Source organism: Zingiber officinale, chromosome 1A, assembly GCF_018446385.1.
Source record: "Zingiber officinale cultivar Zhangliang chromosome 1A, Zo_v1.1, whole genome shotgun sequence".
Lineage (NCBI taxonomy): Eukaryota > Viridiplantae > Streptophyta > Magnoliopsida > Zingiberales > Zingiberaceae > Zingiber > Zingiber officinale.
In genome coordinates, this window is record NC_055987.1 from 187,784,343 (window position 1) to 187,808,794 (window position 24,452).

Sequence of the window (24,452 nt, forward strand, 5' to 3'; positions counted from 1 at the left end):
TGACTGCTATTATAGGAAAAAATCATAGACTAGCTATTGTAATAAACTCGAAAGTTACTATAACAATTACTATAGCTAAGCCAAAAATACCTCAAATCCTAATTTTGAGGTTTACAATTTCATCAATCGATCGCTACACCATATCAATCAACTAATACTCCTATTTCAGTTTTACCAAAGATATATTCTCGTTTTATCTGGTATTCGATTGACCTCAACCTACCAAGATTTTCTTTGTCCAACAATTGGTCAACGATGATAAGTCAAGACTTCATTTGCTTAACATCCTATCACTCTTGACTTATTAGGACTTTTCTTATACTAAACATCTAATCTTTCCTGACATGTTTGGACTTCTGCACTCACTGTAACATCCGGTCTTTTGTGACATGGTAGGAATTTACATTTTTACCTAACATCTAGTCTCCATGACCATTTTGGGTTCTCATCTACATTGCAAGTGTCTGGTCAAACTCGACCTACTTAATTTTCGCTTCTCATGCCAAGTGTCTGGTCAACGTTGACTCCACGTAATGTCTTCTTCACTTGGTCAATATGAGTTCCACACGGTGCACCTATGCCTCGGTCAACATGGATTTGAGTTAGTTAGAAATCCAAAATTATGTTTAGAGCAGGTCGGGCCAGTGGGAGCTTGACAATACTCATTGAAAGTTCGATAATACTTATGAAGAGCTCGACAACGTTCATAAGGAGTCGGTAGTATTTTGGGCTTTTCGGCTGAGGCCGATAAGGTTAAGTCTGAGTCATAGGATGCACCCATTGGACAATTGATAAATGCAAAACAAATGGATGAAACAAGGCCGACACAGATGAAAGAAGCTACTCTAGTTGCAACAAGCGTGGCCAAAGTAAAAAAAAAGGAACTTACGTAGAGTTGACCCATCCTTAGACCGGAACACATTCTTTTGTAAAATGGTTTTATATGTTCCATTTTTCCTTCATATTTAACTCTTCAAGTTTTAATTTGGTTGCTGTTTTTAATTTGCTCAGTATGAAAAGATAAAACAGAACTAATTAATCATGTACCAACTTTTTTGATCACCCAAAACAATCACGATCTTTTATAATACAATTTAGCTTAATTATTAAGATGAAAGGTTATGAAATAATTATAAATGAGTAGAAAAGAATAAACTGCATATATAAATGCTGATCCCAAGTCTCAACGGAAGGTGATATAAGCATCGAGTTGTCCAGTGAGGGTGGTGTTGGTAGCACGAACTTCCGTGGTCAAGAGGTATCCTCTGGCCAAACGGAACTTTCCTGTGCCTCCGGTGATCGCCCGTTCGAACACGGTCCCGAGCGGGGCGACCGGGAACAACCCCTGCAGGGCGAGGGAGCTGCCGTTGTACTTGCCGGCGGTGAACACCAGCTGGAAATTGGTGAGGCCAGAATTCTCGGCCAAGCTCGAGCCCACTCCCATGCCCTGGTTTCTGCCGACGATAGGTGAGTCTGTCTCCACCCCGGACCGCAGAAGGTTGTCGTAAACGATGACGTTACCAAAACCAGCCCCAGAGTTGGAGTCACGGCGCTGGACGGCGTAGACGACAGTGGCGCTGGGACCGGAACCAAGGATTCTCTCGTGGTTGTAGAAGCGCAGGTGCATGTAGCCATAGGGGTTGGAGGAGGCAGCGGCAGTGGCAGCGGCAGCTACGAAGAGGAAGAGGAGCAAGGAAGGAATGACTGAGGAGGCTGCCATTTTACAGAGATGCAGTAACAAATTGTAAAGGAAGGAAGGAATGATGAGATGTGTTTGAATATTGCGGAGTTGCAGGGCTCTATTTATAGTAATGCACTCAGGGACGGAGTCGATACTTAATACTTGAAGGTAGCAGGTCGTCGCCGTCTCTTGTAAGTTGCCTCGTCTGATATTGAAACAAAAGACCAGCGCGTCGTTGTGGATATACAGAATTGAATCAGTCACCAAATGATTATTTAATTTGGTCAACCAATAAGATCTTTTGAACGATGAGTTGATTTAGCAGCCCTTTCCGTCTCTTTCTCTCTCTTATTCAGACCCGGACGCGTTGTTGCCCCGGCCCTCTATATTGATGTCAACTCTTCTTTAAAAACTGTGTTCGTGTAAAATAATTTAAAATTTTTTAGATCTATCCGCTAGTTTTGTCTATCAGTTATTATCCATTTATAAAATACTCAAAATTCTTCATTAGTAATACATACATGATACATGTTTTGACTATTATTGATGTAGCACTGCTTACCAAACAAGGTTACAATCTTGAACCAGGAGGATTCAAAAATTAGTTACTATAATAACCCAAATGTTACTGTAATAATTACTATAACAAACCATAAAACACCTAAAATCCTAATTTCAAGGTTTACAGTCCATCAATCAATTAATACTATTATTTCAATTTTACCAAAGATGAATTCTCGTCTTGTCTGATATTCAATTAACGTCAACCTACAAAGATTTTGTTTGTGCAACATTTGGTCAACCCTAATAAGTCTGGACTTCATGCGTTAAGCATCCGATCACCCTTGATGTATCAAAACTTCTCATATGCTAAACATCTAGTTTTTCTTGACATGTTTGGACATCTGCACTCACTATAACATCCAGTGTTTTGTGACCTGGTAGGACTTTCCATATTTGCCTGACATCTAGTCTCTTCGGCCATTTAGGGCTTTTATCCACATTGCAAGTATCCTGTCAAACTTGACTTACTTGGTTTTCGCTTCTCATGCCAAGTGTCTGATTCTTCATAACCCAAGTGTCCGGTCAACCGTCACCTACTTAAACTTTCATCATCTATGATCACCAAGTGTCTAATCAACCACAATCTCGTTGGATTTTCTCATATCAACTCCTTATTGGACTTCCGATTGCCAAATATTCGGTCAACAATGACTCAATTGGACTTTTCACTTCTTGTCAAATATCTGGTTAACCTTGATTTACTTAACTCTAACTCAACCAACTATTGATCAAACATCTAAATCTAATTTGAGTCAACTTGAGCTTAGTCAGTCTAATTAATCTTGACCCGATGTCGATGGCACCAACATTGAAACTGGATGAGATATTATTTGCCCACGAGTCATGGTTGAGTTGGCTACTCTGAGATAAATATTGCTATAATGGGTAGGGGTTGAATCTCAACAAAGTTAAGAAAAATATCCTTCCATGCAATGGCCAGCTTCCCGATTTACCTCCTGATCACATATGACTGATCATGTGGGGCCATAGGGAAGGTGGAAGACGAATTTTACTTTTTCCTAAAGGGATGAGATGTTATTTTAATAATAAATCAGAAAGAATATAGTTTTGTGTGTTTTTTTTTGCCTGATAACAAAATTATGAGTAATTGTATTTTCTTAACTATGTGATTAGTTGTACTATGTTACACTAAATATAAAAACAAAATCCAGATAAAAATAATAAGGCTAACAATTTATGTTGGTCCCGTGCGGCTAGTAAGAGAGAGGTGAATTACCTTGAAATAAAATAAAACATTTTCTTTTACTTTCTATTTAGTAAAAACAAACACACATTAGTTAATCAAAAGTAATGACATAAATATTATGAGAAAACTATGAGTTTACTTGGTTTACAACCAGAAAAGTTGCTAATCCAAGACAGTTAAAGCTCTAGTAAAAAGTTCTCATTTGTTGAAGGCGGAGAAGCCTCTTATAGTGTTGAGAGTATAGAAGTTTGAAATAATAAATATTATAGAGTGTGCTGTATTGAACTATTAAGACCAGAGCTCTATTTATAACTTCTAGTGAAATTTATCCGTTGCTGATGTGGCACAGTCCGGGCGCCTAAACCCTCTCTGGGTCTCCACGCAACGACTTCGTGCAACGGCTGGAAGATGAAGTTTTGCATGTCCGGGCGACTAGACCCTTTCCGGGCACTCGGACCGTTGCTGACGTGGATCCGAAAAGTGATCCATTGTGACGAGGCGTCCGCTGGGCACCTTGGTTGTCTGAGTGCCTGGACCATCTTGTTTGGGCGTTTGGATAGTCCGTGCACTCGGATCGGTCAACCTCGTGATGACCGTCCGGTGCCTTCTTCGGTCGCTTGCTTTGTCTCCGGTCTCTTGGCTGATCCTCCGACCTTCTAGAGTTGAACTCACCCAAATCCAACTCCAGTCTTCTCCTCGAGCAGGCTTCGTGCAATGGCTGGAAGATGAAGTTTTGCATGTTCGGGTGGCTAGACTCTCTCTGAGCGCTCGGACTATTGCTGACGTGGACACAAAAAGTGATCCACTGTGATTAGGCGACTGCTGGGCACTTTGCTAGTCCGAGAGCTTGGACCATCTTGTTTGGGCGCCCGGGCGGTCTGGGCGCTCGGATCGGTCAACCTCGTGATGACCGTCCGGTGCTTTCTCTAATCGCTTGCTTCGTCTCCGGTTGCTTGGGTGATCCTCCGACCTTCTAGAGTTGAGCTCATCCAAACCCAACTTCGGCCTTCTCCTTGAGCGGTCTTCCTCCCAGCTTCTCGTCCCTCGAACATCATGTACTTCGTTCTCATCCGTCGATGTACTCTTCCGCAGTACCTCATGTTGGATTGTAACACACGTGAGAGGGGGGTGAATCACGTGATTTTCAAAACACTTCTTTTTTAGTTTTTAAAAACTCGAGAACGCATCGGAAAACGAAAATAAGAAAGCACGAACCAAGACACAAGAGAATACAAGTGGTTTTTACTTGGTTCGGAGCCTTCAGCGATTCCTACTCCAAGGCCCAGGTCTCGTGGACCTATCGATGGGTAATCTACTAAAAATCTCTTCCGGTACCTCCGGAAGAGAGAATCGAGTACAAAAGAATGATGTCAAGTGCAACAAACTGGACTTTCCCTTTTATAAAGATTAAGTACAGAAAAATAATGTTACCAACAATCTTTAGGTATTGAAATGAGATATTTCATGTTGATGTTTGTCTGTCGGGCATGATCGGAACTCCTCGGAGCTATTGTTGGGCTCATCAGCTTCACAGTAGAGTTGCAGCAGGAACCGGGCGCAGTCGGAGGCTCAAATGTGCGCCCAGTAGCTCGTATGTAGTTGTTGGGAAAAATTCTTAAAATATACCAATTATTTAAAATTGGAGAAGAATGTGTTTATTTCTGGAGAAGTTACCTCTCTGCGCGTTTCACATTTGCAAAATGCAAAACTTTATTAAGTTTCGCATTTTGCAAATGCGAAACTAGATGGAAATAGTAGACGTTCCAAATTGTTTTTTTTTAAAAAAAATTTGACAGCTTTCACATTTCTTAAATACGAAAGCTTTAACTTATTATTTATTTAATTTTCATGAATATTGATAGAAAGTATTTCTTATGCAATTACTCTCACGTCTCATATACACGCCAAACCCTAAAGTGTTGCTGCCGCCGCCTCTCCTCCTCCTTTTTTTATCACAGTGCTTGTCCACCCACGATCAAGCCATGCCAGAGCGTCTAAACCCTTAACCGCTGCCTACACCTCCTCCTCCTCCTTCTCGCGGTGCCCGCCTGCCCCATGAGCTATCTTATCATGCCACGTCGAAGCGTCTAAACCTTAAATCGTCGCCTTCTTCTTCTTCTTCTTCTTCTTCTTCTTCTTCTTCTTCTTCTTCTTCTTCTTCTCACGATCTCGTGGATGCCCGCCCCAGGAGCTGTCCGATCAGGCCACGCTGGAATGCCTCATTGCGAAGGATTAGAAGGCAAGTCCAACTCGTTGCGAAGTATTAGAAGGCAAGGCCCAACTACGAATATTAAGACCCGATTCTCGTCGAATTCGCCGACATCAAACTGTTCTCCAGCTTAACAACAGTGACTTTTATGGCCTTAAAAATCTTTCTTTTTTTTAAATAATAGTTCATAAGGTAATATACTGATGTATTGCATATACCATGTAATTAGGGTTGTTTGGCTTATTAGTATGACTTTTTTAGAACGTCCAATTCCTGTGAGCTTGTTTTGGGGAGCTAAGATTGAATATGAGAATGGTTCAATTAAGCATGGCCAGTCTATCTCTAACGCTACCATAGTGATTGAACATAAATTGAGTTACAACGAGTTAATAGATGACATTTGTCAACAAGTTGGTGTGGACAGAAAATATTTTAAGCCGAATATCATCTTGGATTATAAACAAAATGGGAAATCTAGATCCACCCTTATTATGAATGATAAGTCATTAAGAATTTTATTCTATTTGGCCCAGACAGTTACAGATTTTTGGGCTGACATCTATGTTGAGATGGAAGAAATTCCGCAAAGTTTGATCCAACAGAAAACATTATTGCCAACCAAACACACGAGCATGGTTGCGCTTCTTAATAACATTATGGGATCAATGTCTCATGTTGAATCTTCTAATGGATCTGATGAACTGAATTATGTACCAAGTTTTATATTTGTACCTAGAATTCAGATGACTACAAGTGAAAACATCAATATGGGTCCTCCGTTACCATCTCAAGATTTTGTTAAGCTCCCTCATGTAGAATCTCCAATGTATGACCATGACTCCTTATCCATTTCCACCGGAGGTGCAGTTGGATGATGAGGCACAGAGCAATGAATATTTTCATTCTCAATCTTCTAAAGTTGGTGGGGGCATTTTGAGCATTCCTATGGATGATGACTCTCCTGATGAAGGTGATTGTGATACTCATTTTAATCGTGGTGAGATTCCATCATATAATGAAAGGGTGATGCACTTCATGAATGATATAGGGGACGAAAATGACGATGACAATGTAGATTGAGAAGATAATGTTCATATTGATATTTGGAGTGAATCAAAAAATCAAATTCGGCTAGGAATGCTATTTGACAGCAAGTCTCAACTGCGGAAAGCCGAGACATTATGGTCTATCAGTCAAAATCGGGAGTTTAAGGTAGTTGAAAGCATAATCAACACATGGGTTGCAAAATGCAAAGTGGTGCTGTCAGACATAGATTCTAATAGTGGGTCTGAGAATTATAGGTCATTGTATCTTTGGTGTATTTGTGCAGTTCATAAGAAGACGCATAAGATGTGGCAAATCACTCAATGGGTAAATATGCACAATTGTCTTGGCTCCATTAGTGACAATAATAATAGATATTTGACTTCAGCTATTATTGCGTCTTACATTATCTATCAAATCGAGGTGAATCTTGGATATCCTGTAAAAAATGTCCAGGCTGATATTAAACAGTCATTGCATGTTGATGTTTCATACAAGAAGGCATGGCATGAGAGGAAAAAAAGCCATAGAGATTGTTTATGGAAATTGGGAAAGTAATTTCACTGAGATACCTTTGTATATTGCAACCTTAGAGCATTCTAATCCGACTACTATTGCTAAGTGGTATCATCACCCAAGTAGCACTGAAAATGTGAAAGTCTTCAAATATATATTTTGGGCATTTGGACCAGCAATTGATGCATTCCACATGTGTAGGCCGGTTATCGGTGTTGATGGTACACATTTACGAGGGGCTTATAAGAGAAAGATACTTATAGCTGTTTCTAAGGATGCAGACAATCGTATATTACTTGTTGCTTATGCTATAGTAGATGAGAGACTATAGCTAGTTGGTCTTGGTTGTTTGAACAATTCAAGTATTATGTGGCATAAGATAGACAATTATGTGTTATTTCTGATAGACACCATGGTTTTATTCATGCTATGTCAAATTTTGAGGAATGGAAAGAACCAATTGCATATCATAGATTTTGCCTTCGACATATTCGAAGTAATTTCATGACAAAATTTAAGAATGTCACTTTAAAACATTATTGTTGGGCTATTGGCAGTATACTACTCAAAGACGGGAATTCAACAGATTTAGGAGATAAATTAGGGCACTTGATCCAGTGGCATGACAATATTTGAGAGATATTGACATAAGGCGGTGGAGTCTTGCTTACGATGATAACCATCGATGGGGATGTCTCACAATAAACACTTCTGAGAATTTGAACAATGTTTTGTGAGAGGATAGATTGTTGTCAATTAAGGCATGCATTGATTTGTCATTTCATAGAACTGTTTAACTTTTTCAAAGGTATAAACAGGTAGCCCATCATTGTAATACAACCCTCCTGCTACATCATTGGAGTAAACTCATGGAGGCTGAAAGACATGCACAAGGACATCACATTGATGAGTTAACTATGTAGATGGAGTGTACAATATTGTAACAACAAGACAATTGAATGGTAAAGGTGGTCATGTACACACAGTTTTTTACTATGAAAAAGCTTGCACATGTGGACAGTGGCAAATACATAGATTTCCATGTTCACATGCAATTGCTATTTACCGACATAGAGGGGATAATGCTATTGACCTTGTGGATGAAGTTCACACCACAAAGACTTACATGGCACAATATTCTTGCAATTTTTATCCTATTCGTCATAAGGATTATTGGACAAATCCAAGATGGGAGATTCAAGCAGATTACTCAAGATTGATCAATAATGGGTGGTGTAGGAGACGTGAAAGTCGAATACAAAATGAGATGGATCTGAGGCACCCTGATGAATCTCGTAGATGTGGAAGGTGTCATGAAACTGACCACAACGGGAGAAATTGTCAAATACACACCCCAGGGTTGATAATGAAGTCGATAGTTGATGTTTTTTTAATATAATGTATCTCAGTAAGTGAATATCATGTGATGAGAATTAGTATTTTGTATTGTATCTCAGTAAGTCAAATATATTTATGTTATTTGGGATTTGAATCCTTGTACAACTTTATTTATAGTCTATTTTATGGTGTTGCTGTGATATAAGACTTTGTACTTTGGTCTTTATTTATTTATTTGTTACAAATATTGTTTCTTTAATGTCAGTTCTTTATGCTGCTGTGAATAAATTAAATTCCGTTTATTTAATTTTTAAAATTTACAGGGTGTTTAAAATGACATCACCTCCAGTTTATAATTTAAATCCAGGCCCATTGATACTAGACTTGTTATTCTTACACAAAGAGCATAGATCTTCGGATCTATTTTATGGGAAAATCAAGGATGGTCCACTTAAAGTAAGAAGATGTGATAGTAGTTTTTTGAGACATGTTGATAATATACCAGAGCGTGTAATGCATCACATACAAGAAGCTGGGTTTGAGGGTGTCAGTCGGTGTGGATATATCCAACTCGATCATGGTCTTATTACTGCTCTAGTGGAGCGATGGCGTCCAGAAACTCATACTTTTCACTTCCCTATTGCTCTACAAGCCAAGATGGACGATCCCAACTCCGAAGCATCGATCGATGAAATTGAAGCGACGCTATTGGTAAGAAAATTAAATAAGTTTATTAAAACTAATAAATTTAAATCATAGTCGAGCAAGTATCAACGCAACAGAAGGACAGTCCGATGCTACAACTATAATGAGGAAGGGTACATCAAGGATGACTGTCCAAAACTAAAGAGAAGGGACAAGGAGAAGTCTCAATGGCCAACGTCCTCAAAGCGCAAAAGTCTGAAGGCTACATGGGATGAATCGTCATCCTTGGAATCAGAAGTCGAAGCATTTTCAGGAGTAGCACTGATGGCCAACCATCAAATTTTTGAAGAAACCAGCTCGGAGATGAGCATAGATGAAGGGGAAGGATCATCAGAAGAAGAAAGTTGCGATGAAGGGGGAGCATCAGAAATAGAGGTAAATAAGGTACGTTCTCTAACTCCCAAGCAGTCTTTTCAGTTTATTAAAGTGCTCACTAAAGATTTAGTTAAATTAGAAAAGGAAAACAACGAGTTAAAATTAAACTTAGCTAAAGCATGCCCTCTTGAGATGTACGATAATCTAAAATCAGAAAATGAAAAATTGAAAATTGAAATTGAAAAATAATGCATGCTTAAATAAATTTTCAAAATAAAAAATTAGAATTTATGGAAAATTGAATTGGTATATTAGAAAACATCAGGGACAACTTAGAAAAGTTCCCAAAAGTTATGTACCCCCTAAGTTCTTGATTAATCCAGTAGGAACGAACCTATACTGGGTTCCAAAATATTTTCTAGTTTAATTTTTAAGTTAACGCTTTTAGCAAGAAAAATTAAACAGTTAATTTCTTTTGAGACTTTGTCTAAGAAAGTGTCTGTTGCTCCAATAACCAAGAAGGCCTAGTGCCTTGCCACTGCCTGGAAGCTAATATATTGAAATAAAATGTTTAATTAACTTACTGATAAACCATTGAAATTAAATAATGCTTTAAAATATTTTTCCAATTGCCTAAGTTAGAATTTTTTATTAGAAATTTTTTCTTGCTTAAATTTTTCTTTACTAATTCTCAAAAATATTTATGTTTGCAAAAACTTTAAAAAAAAATTTGTTAGAAATTATTTTGAAAATGATGTATTTTAAAAACTTGAACTTTTACTTAGAAATTTTTTATCTTATTACCCCATTTTTTTTTTGATGTGATCAAAGGGGGAGAGATAGGTACAAGTTTAAGGGGAGTTTTAAAGGAGTTAATATTTTTGTAAAAAAAATTTTCTTAGTGTTGCAAATTCTTTTATTGCAACCTTTTTGTTTAAAATGTTAGTTACTGTTTGAGTTTCTAGTGTGTAAAAAGGCTTCTCCGCCTTCAGAGAAGGAGACTTTTCTAGTGCGCTTTTTCAAACGCCTTGGATTTACAACCTTCTTGGTTGTAACCAAGTCAAAACGCCGAGTCTTCTTTCTTTTCTATTATTCTATTTTATTTTATTGTTGCTATTATTTTTGAGTTGAAAGTTTTGAGGAGTGTATTTTTTTTCAGGCAATTCACCCCTTCCCTCTTGTCGGCCCCGCTGCACCAACACACATTAGTTAATCAAAAGTAATGACATAAAAAAGTAAGAGAAAAAACTCTGAGTTTCTTGGTTTGCAATCAGAAAGGTTGCTAATCCAAGGTAGTGAAAGCACTAGTAGAAAGTTCTCCTTCGTTGAAGGCGGAGAAGCCTTTTACAACATTGAGAGTATAGAAGTTCGAAACAATAAAAATTACAGAGTCTATTGTGTTAAATTACTCAGACCAAAACTCTATTTATAGCCCTCTAATGAATTTTATTTGTTGCTGACATGGTACAGTCCGAGAGCCTGAACCCTCTCTGGGCACCCTACGGGTGACAAATTTTATCTCCACGCAACGGCTTTGCGCAACCGCTGGAAGATGAAGTTTTTCATGTCCAGGCGGCTAGACCCTCTCTAAGCGTCTCAAAAAGCAATCCACTGTGATGAGGCGCCCCCTGGGCACCTTAGTGGTCCGGGCGCTTGGACCATCTTGTCCACGCGATCGGGTCGAGGCTGATCCGGCTGCCCTAACCAGCAGGTCTGGGCGCCTGGATTAAGGCCCATCCGAGTGCCCTGACCAATTGGTCCAGGCGCCCTGATCGGTCAGCCTTGTGCTGACCGTCCGACTCCTTCTCCGGTCGCAAGCTTCGTTTCCGGTTGCTTGGGTGATCCTCAAGCCTTCCAGAGTTGAGTTCACCTGAACCCAACTCGGCCTTCTCCTCGAGCAACCTTCCTCTCGACTTCTCGTCGCTCTAACATTCCACATGTCCTTCTCGTCTATCAGTGTACTCTTTCGTAGCACCTTGCCCCTCAGATGCAATGAGCGTGTTGACTCCCTTCCCGTGTCATCCTTCTTACTAGCTATGTCTTCTGCTCGATTTCTTGTGTTTCTAAACTTCTGCACACTTAGACACAAGGATCAAATATATATGACCTAATTAACTTTATTTACCACATTAAAACTAACGCAGAGTAGTTACAGTGTATCATTGTATAAAGTTAAAATTTTAACTTTTAATTGGAAACATTTCTTGCTTATTATTAGATAAAATAACTAATTACGAAAATCACTTTATATCTTTGAGAAAGTTGATGACTAATTTTAAGCTTAAAATTACAGATGACCTCAATTCTATCTTTAACATGTTAATGTAATCTTCATGCATATTTTTTTTTTCACATTTTTAAGGCCATAAACTTTCATTCATCTTTTCATGAATATTAATGAAAAAAAAAGATTATATTTTTATGAATATCAATTAGAATATCAATAAAGATAATATATTTTTATCATTTCACATTATTATCCATTTTAAACTAAGAGATTGTGTTAAGCTGAAAAAGTCCAAACTTCTTGATTAGTAATACCTACATTTCAATTGCTTTTCGGCTATTATAGTCTCACAATTTTCATCATCAATGATGAAACCATAAAGATTAATTGTTAGGATTGTTGAAGGGTAAACCTTATTAATTTCAACATTTAAATGTTATGGCTCTAAAGCAGGATGAAAAGCACAATGTGTATGTGTGCAAAATATTTAATTCAAAGAAGTTTAACTTATCTCCTTAATCTCTTGTCCCAACAAAATCGATAAAAAAAAAAACCTTCTTACTATTAAAAAATCATGTTTATGACCTCTGAAAAACTTGCAGTTAATAGATTCAGATAGGGAGGTGAGTTGAGGCATCTTGGTTGGCGTACCTTAACTTAGGTAACCTAGACTCCACGTAATATCTTCTTCACTTGGTCAATATGGGTTCCACATGGTACACCTCTGTCTCGGTCAATGAAGATTTGAGTTAGTTAGAATCCCAAAATTATGTTTAGAACAAGTCGGGCCCAGCGGAAGCTCGACTATACTCATTAAGAGTTCGGTAGCACTCATCGAGAGCTCGACAACATTCATAAGGGGTTGGTAGTATTTTAGGCTTTTCGGTCGAGTTTGATAAGGTCAAGTCTGAGCCATTAGGATGCACCTATGGGACAATTGACAAATGCGGGATGACCGAGTTCAACAAAGGGAGGTGCATCGTTTATGGAATAGATGTTAAGGGCAGGCTCTATAAACGAGCGATGGTTATACAGGTGTAGGAAAAGGTGTTAGTTACAAATGAAGGTAAAGCAAGGAGGCACCAATTACAATAGTTATGAAGGGCTGGAGTTATACCATCATCGCTAGAAATGATATCACGACCTGAAATAAAGACGTCACATGAAGGCAAGGAGCTAGCCACCAAGATAGAAGGAATGCATTTTCTTCTCTTTCTCTTTTAATAGGTTAATCGTTCCAATGGAAAAGGTATGCCCAATTCATAACATCCACATTTTGACTACTCTTCTTCATTCTACTACTTTGTTCTCTTTTTCGAGTCTGTCTTGAGTGTTAGAAAGACCATGCTAAGGTGCTCTTTGGTCCACCCTTAACCTCGGGTAAATCTTTTTCAAAAAGGAAGGAGGGTGCTCAGCGATGTAAAATATCGAAAAAGGACGAATAACCGTAAGAGAATTTTTAGAAATTTTTAAGAATTTTTTGGAGCTCATATGACGAGTTTAAGGAGATGAACTTATAGGCTTGGGAAAAGTCTTTTTTGAATACCAATAAAGAGGGAGTTGATTGAGAAATCAACCTTAGGTTTAATTAAGATACCTAAGTTAATTTCCATTTTCTTATTTCCTTTATTCCCTCATTCCTCTTCCGTTTCCTCTTCATTCTTCCCGAACCAAGCAGCCGCTCCATCTCCTTGCTCGCCGAAGCCTTCTCCTCTTCCCCGAACCCGATCACCTTCCCCTCTCGCGACGTTTCTCCTTCCTGACGCGTACAAAAACCCTTCCTCCTCTCATTTGCGCCGGCTCGACTCTTTCCTTTCGCCTCCGCCCCGATCCTCTTCTTTTTTTTCCGCTTTGCGTCTCTGCCTTAGTCGCAGTCGGCATCGTCGCATCCAACCACGGTGCCGGTAGCCACCGCCGATCACCGACGCCGAGCTACCTTTGCCCTCTGCCCTAGCTATTCTCGCGCCACCTCCCCTACCGAGCAGCTCTTGTGCACAACGACAACCATTGTGCGACGGTCCCCATGATCTGTCTTCTCTTTTCCTCATCATGGATGTGATCCACCAGCACACTTAGGGAAAATTAGGGAAAAGAGGGAGGGGGGGGGGGGGGGGGGGTTGGTTCGCTCCGATCATCATCGGAGGCTTGAGACGCTGCTAGTAAACCGATCTTCCAGCCGCATCCTCTGTTCCTCACGCGAGCACCATAGACGCATCACTGTTGGTTGCCACGAGTTTGCTGATGACACTGGATGCCTTTCTCTTCACCCTGACGGTGCCCTAACCGATCTGGTTAGCCATCGCTTCTTTCTTCCATGCTGCATGCAGTACGCCACAATCCACCTTGCCGACACTGTTGATTTTCTCAACACTTGAGTTAATTCATTTAACTTAGTCGATAAATTCAGAGAATTATTGATACTCAGTTTTCCTAGGGGGATTTGATTTGGAGGTTAGTAGCTTCAGCTAGCCCTGACTTCTATTTTGACAGTGAGTCTCTCTAGCTATGAATCATCGATTGCTGGAGAAGGAGCCAAGCTACGAGCTGCAAAGGTAATGCAATATGTAGGTTATGGATATTGAATGCTAGATTTCCTGTTAGGGTTTTGAATCATGTAAGAATCTGAAATGGAAGGGAAAGTGGCAATGATTGGGTTTATGATGGAATGATTAGGGTTAATGGAGCTAACCCTAGTTGATCGATGAATTAGATTTAGTTGGGGATTTGATTTAGATAATTAATTTATATGTAATTAGCTAAATCTGTATATCATGATTTGCAGGACTTTGATTCGAGACGAGAGTCATGACGTGGAATCTTTCGGATACGATCTCCATTTTTTAGGCGGGTACCTTGACTTATCTTTTTTTATAATGTCATTTTGATATGCATAGTAGGTTATAACCACTAGTAATAATTATGTTTATCTTTGTTTTGGGTATGCCACTATTTGATACCTATAGCATGCTTTTGTTTGTTATTATCTGTATGCATTTAGACTTATATTCTTTTGTTCTTGCCATGTGTACCTATTATTATATAAGTAGTGACATACATTGTCTTACTGTGTTCAAGACTAGTTACTAGATATATCTGACATGTGTACCTAGTTTCATGATACTTAGATCCTTGCTGGATTTCTTTACCTTTTGGTATATATTATGGAGGTGTCAGGATTTACATGCTTAGTGACATGCATCATTTTGCATGATTGCATGCTGAGCGATTGTCGGCTCTATTATTGTTGAGCACATCACTTCAGTTACATGGATCTGCACACTTAACCACTCATGGGTTAATGGTATATCATATAGGGTGTCTTGCAGCAGGTTGCTTTGTCAAGAGCTCCGTTGGCCCGCTCATGGGTAACGGTGATGCAGCGTGGTTGCAGGATAGGGATCCCTCCTCTGGAATGTCTCAGGGAGATGAGAGCATTGAGCTCCCCCACTCTGTTTGGGGTAACAGGATAGGTGTACTCCGACAGCGTCCTGCCCACTCGGTCACTCAGGAATAGTGATGACAGAGTGGACAGTTGTCACAACCCTACCCACTCTGTCTCATCATCATGTGTGAGATGACTGACTGACATCAGAGGTGACCAGGACATTTTGCATCATATGCATGAATTGCATTTATTGCTTGTGATTGCTGCATATTTGATGCTGCATTTCTGTAGTTGCATATGATTGACATGCATACAGGAGACATGATGGGTTTGGTCTGACGACTTTTATGTCAGGATAGGAGACCTTGGTGAGTACAGTTTCTCTTATCTTTCAGTTTTGCATTTTCAGTTATTTTCCAGGAAACTGTACTGCATATTTATTATTATCGGTTATATTGTATTATTCATGTTAGCTTGGTATCCGCTGAGTTCTTGGACTCACCCCGTGGTTTTATTTTTCTATTTCAGGTTGAAGTCGTCAGGAGGGTCAGTCGTTAGTCCCCAATACAACAAAAATATTAAAAGACAACGGTTAAAAACCGTTATCGTAGGCTCTTTAAAACCGTTGTAATTGGCAGTGTTGTTAAATGTGCAGTAAAAGACAACGGTTTAAAACAGTTGTCTTTGATCACATTAGACAACAGTCATGCAACGGATTTAAAGCGTTGTCTTTTAATACCAATGACAACAGTTCTGCAACATATAAAACTGTTGTAATTGCCAGTTTTGCAATAATTTTGATCGCAGATATGCTTTTGACAACAAATACACTGTTGTCTTTCTTCCAAATTTAGTTTTAAACCATTGTCTTTGCATACTTTTCACAACGGTTAAAAAAATGTTGTCTATGTTGATTAGAAAATGCATCACGAATAGATAAAATAATTTTTTTGCACACAAACATGTACAACATATATACATTCACAAAACCATTGTCAACATATATTCATTCAGTTGCGTTTTATACATCTTGTCTCAACCAAAAACTGGTACAACATATATGTACATTCACTTAAGTTAAGTTTATAAACTTCTACAATTACTACAAGCTAAGCTATCCAAACATGACCATAAGTTCATGACAACCACAAAATTAAGTTTATCAAACCACAACCATGCAAATTAACTTATCTGTTTCTGAATAGATCAAGTGATCAGGATGTGCAACAATCTTCACGTACTGGTCCTTTTTCTGCATACAAAACTTCATAGACTTAGCTTGCAAACCCAGCTTTATCCCTTTTCTGAAAATAAACGTCCTGGAGATTACTTTCCTTCAGGATGAAAAGAAGAAAAAAAATATTAATATGATGTGCTAGATTTCTAAAGAAGAAAGAGGGGTCATTTCTTACCTCCTAATAAGTTGAGACTTAGCCAATATCCATGATCATGATAGAGGTTTGAATACTTAAATTTAGTCCCTCAAGTTTCATTTGAATCAATGAAACCTTTGGTATTTGGTTAAGTACTCACTATGGTCCTTCTCCAGACCGAACCTGGATTCAGAAGCTTGACCCATTATTTCATTGAACTACATGAGTTAAAAAAACAAAAAACACAACAGAAGCTAAAATGTTAAAAGACAACATATTTTATTTATGAATATGCAAAGATATGATAATTTTACCTTTATGTTTTGCATCAGTCGTTGACCTTATGTAGGGCAACACCGAAACAACTTCCAATTAAATTGCAAGTGCTAACAATGGACAAGGCACAATCTACAATTATAGAAAAAAAATCATTAGATCTTGTAAAAACAATCATATAAATAAAAGAAATGTTTATTAGATCTTGTAAAAACATGCAAGTTATTTATGATCAAAGGAGACAAGTTTCAAAATCTTGGACAATTCACTTCAGCAGGTTAAAACTGGAACCAGTCACTAATCTTGTCTGGTAGGATTGGATGGACTCTAGTTAACCTAAAATTTTCACAAGTTTAACTTGGAAAGAATAGTCAAACCTTCAAATGAAACCACAATCCAGATTTTTCAATACAGGGGTCCTAACAATTTATAAGGTATGGCACAAATCACGAAAAAACTTAAGAGCACTGCCCAACTTACCCACAGATATCGCAGTTGTACTCCTCTTATATTTGTACATTTGGACATAGAATAGGATATCTCAATTACAATATTAATCATTGGAGAACTAAAATATTAGTTACGTATATATAAACAAGTACTTACACATGAGAAAGGGAATGAACAAGCTCCTGCAGGAAATCAGTAATAAATCCATTCTCATCCATTAGCACATGGTAATGAGTGGGTTGGGTTGTACCCTATGAAATTACAAAAACCAATATAAGAAAAACTTGAATTACTTATAGCTCTTGAAATATTGAATTTATTTAGACAAATGGTAGAATTTAATCCACAAAGCAAGTTCCTGTCAAGAACATTGATATTTAATTTTGAAAATATACCTAGTAATTCACAAAGCAGGTACATGTAAAAAAGAAAGCACCCAAACAAAATCCACATCGACCAAGAATGCTAAAATTTTATAAATGTAAAGGCTTTAAATAGAGTACAACTTTTGAAACACAGAGCTTACAATCATGTCAACATTAGAGCACATGTAGAAGTCATAATTCCTAGGATGACAAATTTGGTTAAAAATAATTGTACCTGCATTTAAAACTCCATGGGAAAAAAGTAATGTCAAAACATACAATGCGCTTCATATTTGTGCATTTGCGCATGTCATGTATGAGGTTTGAAACATCACGTCGAGCTAAAAAATTATCAACAACCCAACGGGTGATTTGAGACGGCTCCATCAATTTCTGAAAGAGGTATATATTTTAACTACAATAATAAACTCATTGAAAGAAAAAAAAACACCTTTTGGTTAAAATTCCATCTCCCCCTTGATGGAATAAAGTCCTCTCCATTGCCAACTCTGAGCTGCAACATTTGCTTTTGTCATAAATAACCTCAAATAATACGTAAAAATATAAATACAAAACATAAAACCATACCCGGGGAGGTTGCAATACTATGCCTTCTATTTGAATAAAAGCAGTGGCAATGCTAACGCTACATACATGTAGGAGTGGGTGAGCATCATAATTATTGAATCTCAAAGCCTATCTATCATCCAAGGATAAGCATGAAAGAACAGCATACATGTCATACCAACAAAACCAATTTTAAAGATCGACACATACCTCACTGAGGACACTTATTCATTCATAAGGCTTCAGCCTTGACTTTTCCACCAGGGAAGCTTGTTTAAATGTTGACAGTGATTTGGTATATCTTTGTAGTGAAACTAAGGAGCAGAACTGAATAGTTTGCCAAATTTGTCAGGATAAAAATAAAGGTTCTTTCAAATTTTTTTTAAAAAAAGTGAAGTAGAATGAGCTCAAAAACCTCAAGGGGCACATATGATGGTCCTTTTGGTTTTCCAACATTTAAGCAAGGAAAATCAGCAAAGTAACACAATTGAATTCTCTATTGTCACAGAAAATAATCATAAACAATTACTTCAATTGTATATGAAGTTTCATTTCCATTTCTCAAAGGAAGGAAGCAAGACCAATTCCAACCTTGAGGCAGATACACCACCATTATACAAACACTAATGGTTTTCAGAAAGCAAGATTAGTTCCAAACATAAGAAGAGAAAAAGGAGAATTCTGCAGTTCCAAGCAATAAATTCTTATCGCCAAAGGAAGAAACACAGAAGTTGTACAAACTCACATTTATATAAAAGCAGCTTCTCCTAGTTCTTAAAATAATGCTTCATTACATATGGTTCAAAAATTCAAAGATTCTTATAAACCAATTGATTGCAAAATGCTGACAAATAATGAAACAACACAACCTGAAAAAACTCACATTTCATCTTTGCAAGCCTTGTCACTTACCCCAATGATTTTAAATATGTTTAATAAAATTATTTTTTTTTAAAAAATCACTTTTCCAAACAAAACCTAGGTGAGACATACCTTTCGCTCATCCTCACTGCCTCCATGTTCTTACTCATAATTGCTGCCATCCTCACTGCCTCCATGTCCTAACTCAAGGAAAGTAGGAAGCTGGTACACTTTTTAAGGTTAGATGAGACAAGAAGGCTTATTCATTTGTTACAAAGTTGTTCAGCCGTTCCTCTAAAGGAAGGTGAAGCGAAACCATCACAATCAAATGCTTCCTCCATTTGCATCTATGAATTAATTGTAGCAACTTGAGTAAAAACCTTTCTTGAAAATACCAAAGAGTTGCTAATCAATTCACAGATCAAATAGAGATCTAAGAAATCTCAGAACTTCTTGTTTTTAAAGCAAACAGAACATGAAGTCAAAGGTTTTCTTTAGTTTTGATTCCAATCTTAGATTAATATGATTACCTAAGGAAAAGGGAAAACAAAATTGAAATAGGAAGAGGTTGTTTGGCGAGATCAAAGATTATTCGATCTGTGAACATGTACAAAGAACAGCAATAAAGCAATTTGGGGTAGAAAATTTGAGATCGTCATATAATCAAACACCTTTGATGCATCTTGTTAGTTACCAGCACTGGTCCATCTCCCATGTCCGCGGCTAGCGTCGGCCGGCGTAGAAGGAATACGACGATCAGGAAGAATGGAACGACCTCCATCTCCGATCGGCAACGAGGACCCCTCGATCATACTCAGTGCGCTTGTCCGGGTTGGAGAGCGTCTCGTAGGTCGCGTGGATCCACATGAACTCGTCAGCCGGTCCGCCGCGACCACCGCGTCCGGGTGGCATGCGCTGGCGAGCCTCCAGTAAGCCACCATGATCTCGAGCCCCGATGTGGCAGCGACGACGTCGAGCACGTCGTACAGCGTGCCGGGGCTAAGGGTGAAGTCGGGGGCACCGAAACAGCAGTGCGAACGGGAATCTGGCGATGGCGATGAGCAGAGGGGGAAAGAGGAGGAGGGAGCCCCTAAAATCCCTCCTCTCACCCCTTCTGAAGGTTTCGATAGGAAGGTCGGGAGATCGTATGATGAGAGGGGTTTAGGGTTTGGGAAGGCTAAGGGGGAAAATAAGGTGCCAAAAAATTTTCGGAGGGAATGCAGAACATTGCCACAACAAAAACTGTGAAGGGAAAAAACGGCGAAAGAAAAAAGTCAAAGACAACGGTTTTAATAAACCGTTGTCTTTGACCCCCTAAGAAAGAACTTAAAGACAACAGTTTTAGAAAACCGTTGTAAAATGTGTTGTTGATTTTACAAAAAGTCGCTCAACGACAATAGTTTTTACAAAACTTTTGTCTTTTGTTTTTTTTGAAAGCTCAAAGACAACGGTTTTGTCAAAAACTGTTGTCTTTAACCAAATTAACAACACTTCCTTCTAAAACCGTTGTTGTAGGGGTGTTGTCTTTTAACATTTTTGTTGTAGTCCCCACTAGGTGTCGAGGTGGTTTTATATTATCGGACTTGTGTTTCTTTGTTAGTGAACTACATACTTATGATGTATGTGTTTTGCACTTTGAATTTTATATCGTGCTTCGGATATGATGTTGTCCATTGTGTTGTGTTTTCCTCGTTGTAGCTGAGCAGGTTTTTACCATTATAATTGCGTGGTTGTGATAGCCGGAGGCTGAATTATATAAACTGGGTGGAATGTTTATCTTATTTCATTATATATGTTCCGGCCGTGTTGGCCCATGTTTGTGAGCCCTGAGAGCTTTGTAGTGAGTTTCAGATTGTCACTAGTATAAGGGAGATGCTGCCAAAGTTTTTTCTGATAGGAACTCCTTCGAGACGTGACAAGCGAGATGAAACAAGGCCGACCTGATGAAAGGAAGCGAATCTAGTAGCAGGCGTGGCCAAAGTCATCAACAAAAAAAAAAAAAAAAAAAAAAAAAAAAAACTTACACAGGATTTGACACATCCCTAGTTCGGAACATATTCTTTGATAAAATGATTATATATGATCCACATCATCAGGTGAAACAAGGCTAACCAGACTAATGGAAATGAATCTAGTAGCAGCATGCGTGGCCAAAGTCAAAAAGGGTATTTACGTGGGAGTTGTCCCATCCAAATATCGGAACACATTCTTTTGTAAAACGGCTGTATATAATCCATTTTTTTCTTTCATATGTAACTTTTTCAAGTTTTAATTTGATTCCGATCTTTAACTTGCTCATCACGAAGAAGATAAAACAGAAGTAATTAATCATGTACCATTCAACCTTTTTATCATCCAAAATAATCATGAACTTTTATAATACAATTTAACTTAATTATTAAGATAAATGTATTTCTATACATAAAATCAAGGATTATGAAATAATTAATTATAAATGAGTAGAAAAGAATAATTGCATATATAAATGTTGATCTCAAGTCTCAACGGAAGGTGATATAAGCGTCGAGTTGTCCAGTGAGGGTCGTGTTGGTAGCACGAACTTCCGTGGTCAAGAGGTATCCTCTGGCCAAACGGAACTTTCCTGTGCCTCCGGTGATCGCCCGTTCGAACACGGTCCCGAGTGGGGAGACCGGGAACAACCCCTGCAGGGCAAGGGAGCTGCCGCTGTACTTGCCAGCGGTGAACACCAGCTGGAAATTGGTGAGACCAGAGTTCTCGGCCAAGCTCGAGCCCACTCCCATGCCCATGTTTCGACCGACGATGGGTGAGTCTGTCTCCACCCCGGACCGCAGAAGGTTGTCGTAGACGATGACGTTACCGAAGCCAACCCCAGAGTTGGAGTCACGGCGCTGGACGGCGTAGACGACAGTGGCGCTGGGACCGGAGCCAAGGATTCTCTCGTGGTTGTAGAAGCGCAGGTGCATGTAGCCATTGGGGTCTACAGACAGATCAGATTACACTCAGTGTGCTACTGAGTGATCCATGGAAACTTAGTTTCACTGGATCGGTCTGCCAACCGATCCACTGTCTTATGTGTCACTGGATCGGTCTGCCGACCGATCCAATATACCATGGAATGTCCACTTAGGTCCCTTTCTGACCTAATCCGGAGAACAAACTACCGAGCCCTCTCCGACTTCGTCCGGTCCAGAGAACGAGCTACCGAGCCCTCTCTGACCTAGTCCGGAGAACAAGCTACCGAGCCCTCTCCGACTTCGTCAGGTCCAGAGAACGAGCTACCGAGCCCTCTCTGACCTAGTCCGGAGAACGAGCTACCGAGCCCTCTCCCGTGCGGTCCGGAGGCAGAGCTACGGCCCTCTCGGCCTGGTCAGGAGAACGAGCTACCAAGCCCTCTCCGACTTCGTCGGGGTCCGGAGGCGAGCTGGGCCTCTCGGCCTGGTCAGGAGAACGAACTCAGAGCCCTCTCCCGTCGGGTCCGGAGGCAGAGCTCAGGGCCCTCTCGACTTAGTCCGGAGAACGAGCTACCGAGCCCTCTCCGACTTCGCGTGCCAAGTTTCCAACTTGGACTTTTCCCTTCCACTTGATCAACCTTGATCATTAATCAATCCGAGTTCAATTAACATCTGATACAAACTTAAATCAGTGTCAACATCAAAACAACAGCCAGGTCAGACTGTATCAACAATCTCCCCCTTTTTGTTGTTTGACAACACGATTTAAGTTTAGATCAGAAATGTTCTTATTTTCATAATTTTAGGGGAATCAAGATCCTCCCCCTAAGATGGATACACCACTAAGTCAATAACGGGAATCAAGATCCTTCCCGTTATCTTTTCCCCTAAAATCAAGTCTTCATACATCTCTAAACTTAGGTGTCCTCTCCCCCTTTGTCAAACACCGAAAAAGGTGCAAATGAGGTGACAAACCTCAAAAGGCTCCCCCTTAACCCATACTGTCTTTTTCTTAATGCACCTAGAGTTCCCTCTAAGTGTATTATATGACATTAAGAAAGAGATAAGATACAATCAAATCATGGCATAGGAACAACATATTAATATGAACTGAAGCATAAGGAAAAGCAAGAAATAGACAAATGAATAGCAAAAACATATGAGTAGCATAAGTATCCAGGTCAGACAAAGATATCCAACAAATAGTATCCAACACAGACAGGCAAAGTGACACACAGAATGTATCAATCAATATCCTCAACAGGAGGAACCTCATCATCATCTGCGGGAGGCACGTAACCCTGAGGCGGCATGCTGGAGCTCGAAGGTGGATGGCCCGAGAAATGCTGCGGAGGTGGGTAGTTGGCCATCCAGCCCAGAAGCAGCTGCTGCGTCACCAACTGCTGACTGCGTAAGTCATCGTAGCGCTGGTCGATCCGAACACGCAGTCCATGGAGCTCAGCAGACAGCAGCTCATCGTGCTGATCGAAGCGGCTCTCTAGCTCAGCGATCTGCCAGCGCAGATCAGGATCGGCCTCATCAGCAGCAGGAGGAGGAGCAGCAACCTGTCGAGGAAGTGCCCGTGGTAACTCTCCCAGACCTCTCCCATCCTTCCACCGAACAGCCCCATTCTGTCCCAAGATACCGGACTTGGAAAATGCCCGTTTCCCAAGTCTGCAATCCTGTCTGACCATCTTCACTATCCTACCCTTAGACACATCTATCAGAAGGGTCTCGAGCCAATCTGTAATTATATGCCCATAAGGCATATAAATAGTGGAGCTGCTAGGCTGAGAATATGAGATGATCGAAGAATAGATGCTCGACATGATATCAAAATCGAGACGCCGACGCAAACCATAAAGCATCAGGCAGTGGTATGGTCGGATCTCTGCTAGAGGTTTGGATGTGATTGGAAGAAGACAGTTTGTGACTATCTTAAAGAGAATATAGTCAGGAAGAGATAGTCTCAGAGCCGCAAAAGTAGGAAACTCGACATCCAACTCATCCAGTCCATCTGGTCTAGGATGACCGAAGAAGTACTCATAGATGGAATCAGGTGAGACATCAAATGGAGAAGGTAAAGGATGGGGTAAATCAGGATAAATGGAAAAAAGATCTCCTGAACACATTCGGCAACCTAGATACCCAAAGAATTCTACGATGGAGAAATCAATAGTTCTTTTAGCAACTCTGGTTCTATAAGCACCATCACTGCCCTGATGAAGATTGTTGTAGAATTCAGATACTAGGTCATAGTTGATGTCCCTTTCTAGGTAGACTAACGAGTCAAGTTTGTAATGTGCCAGGGTTTCGGATACAGAGGGACAAAACTCATCCATGTACTTTTGATCCACAGATCGACATGGGAGCAGCTTGAATGTCCTCTGTTGAAACGCTTGTTCAAACTGTCGGTTCAGGAATCTTGAAGAAGAG

The 24,452-nt window shown here is 39.6% G+C and overlaps 2 protein-coding genes and 1 long non-coding RNA gene across 3 annotated transcripts; 1 reads left to right on the forward strand and 2 right to left on the reverse strand.

Moving 5' to 3' along the window:
• Window positions 1–1,021: 1,021 nt before the first annotated feature.
• LOC122013545 (dirigent protein 22-like) lies at window positions 1,022–1,833 on the reverse strand. The gene has a single exon (XM_042569812.1). It carries the CDS (start codon window positions 1,718–1,720, stop codon window positions 1,184–1,186), a length of 537 nt encoding a protein of 178 aa, XP_042425746.1. The 5' UTR covers window positions 1,721–1,833; the 3' UTR covers window positions 1,022–1,183.
• An 11,606-nt stretch (window positions 1,834–13,439) lies between these two features.
• LOC122013555 lies at window positions 13,440–15,761 on the forward strand. Its single transcript, XR_006120590.1, has 2 exons — window positions 13,440–14,358; window positions 14,589–15,761. It is a non-coding gene; the product is annotated as an uncharacterized LOC122013555 (long non-coding RNA).
• A 5,823-nt stretch (window positions 15,762–21,584) lies between these two features.
• LOC122008295 (dirigent protein 2-like) lies at window positions 21,585–22,028 on the reverse strand. Its single transcript, XM_042563997.1, has one exon. It carries the CDS (start codon window positions 22,026–22,028, stop codon window positions 21,585–21,587), a length of 444 nt encoding a protein of 147 aa, XP_042419931.1.
• Between the last annotated feature and the right edge of the window lie 2,424 nt (window positions 22,029–24,452).

What these genes read in the sequence shown, in the direction of transcription:
- LOC122013545 (XM_042569812.1), bottom strand. Translation starts at nt 1,720, where the DNA reads ATGGCAGCCTCCTCAGTCATTCCTTCCTTGCTCCTCTTCCTCTTCGTA.
- LOC122008295 (XM_042563997.1), bottom strand. Translation starts at nt 22,028, where the DNA reads ATGCACCTGCGCTTCTACAACCACGAGAGAATCCTTGGCTCCGGTCCC.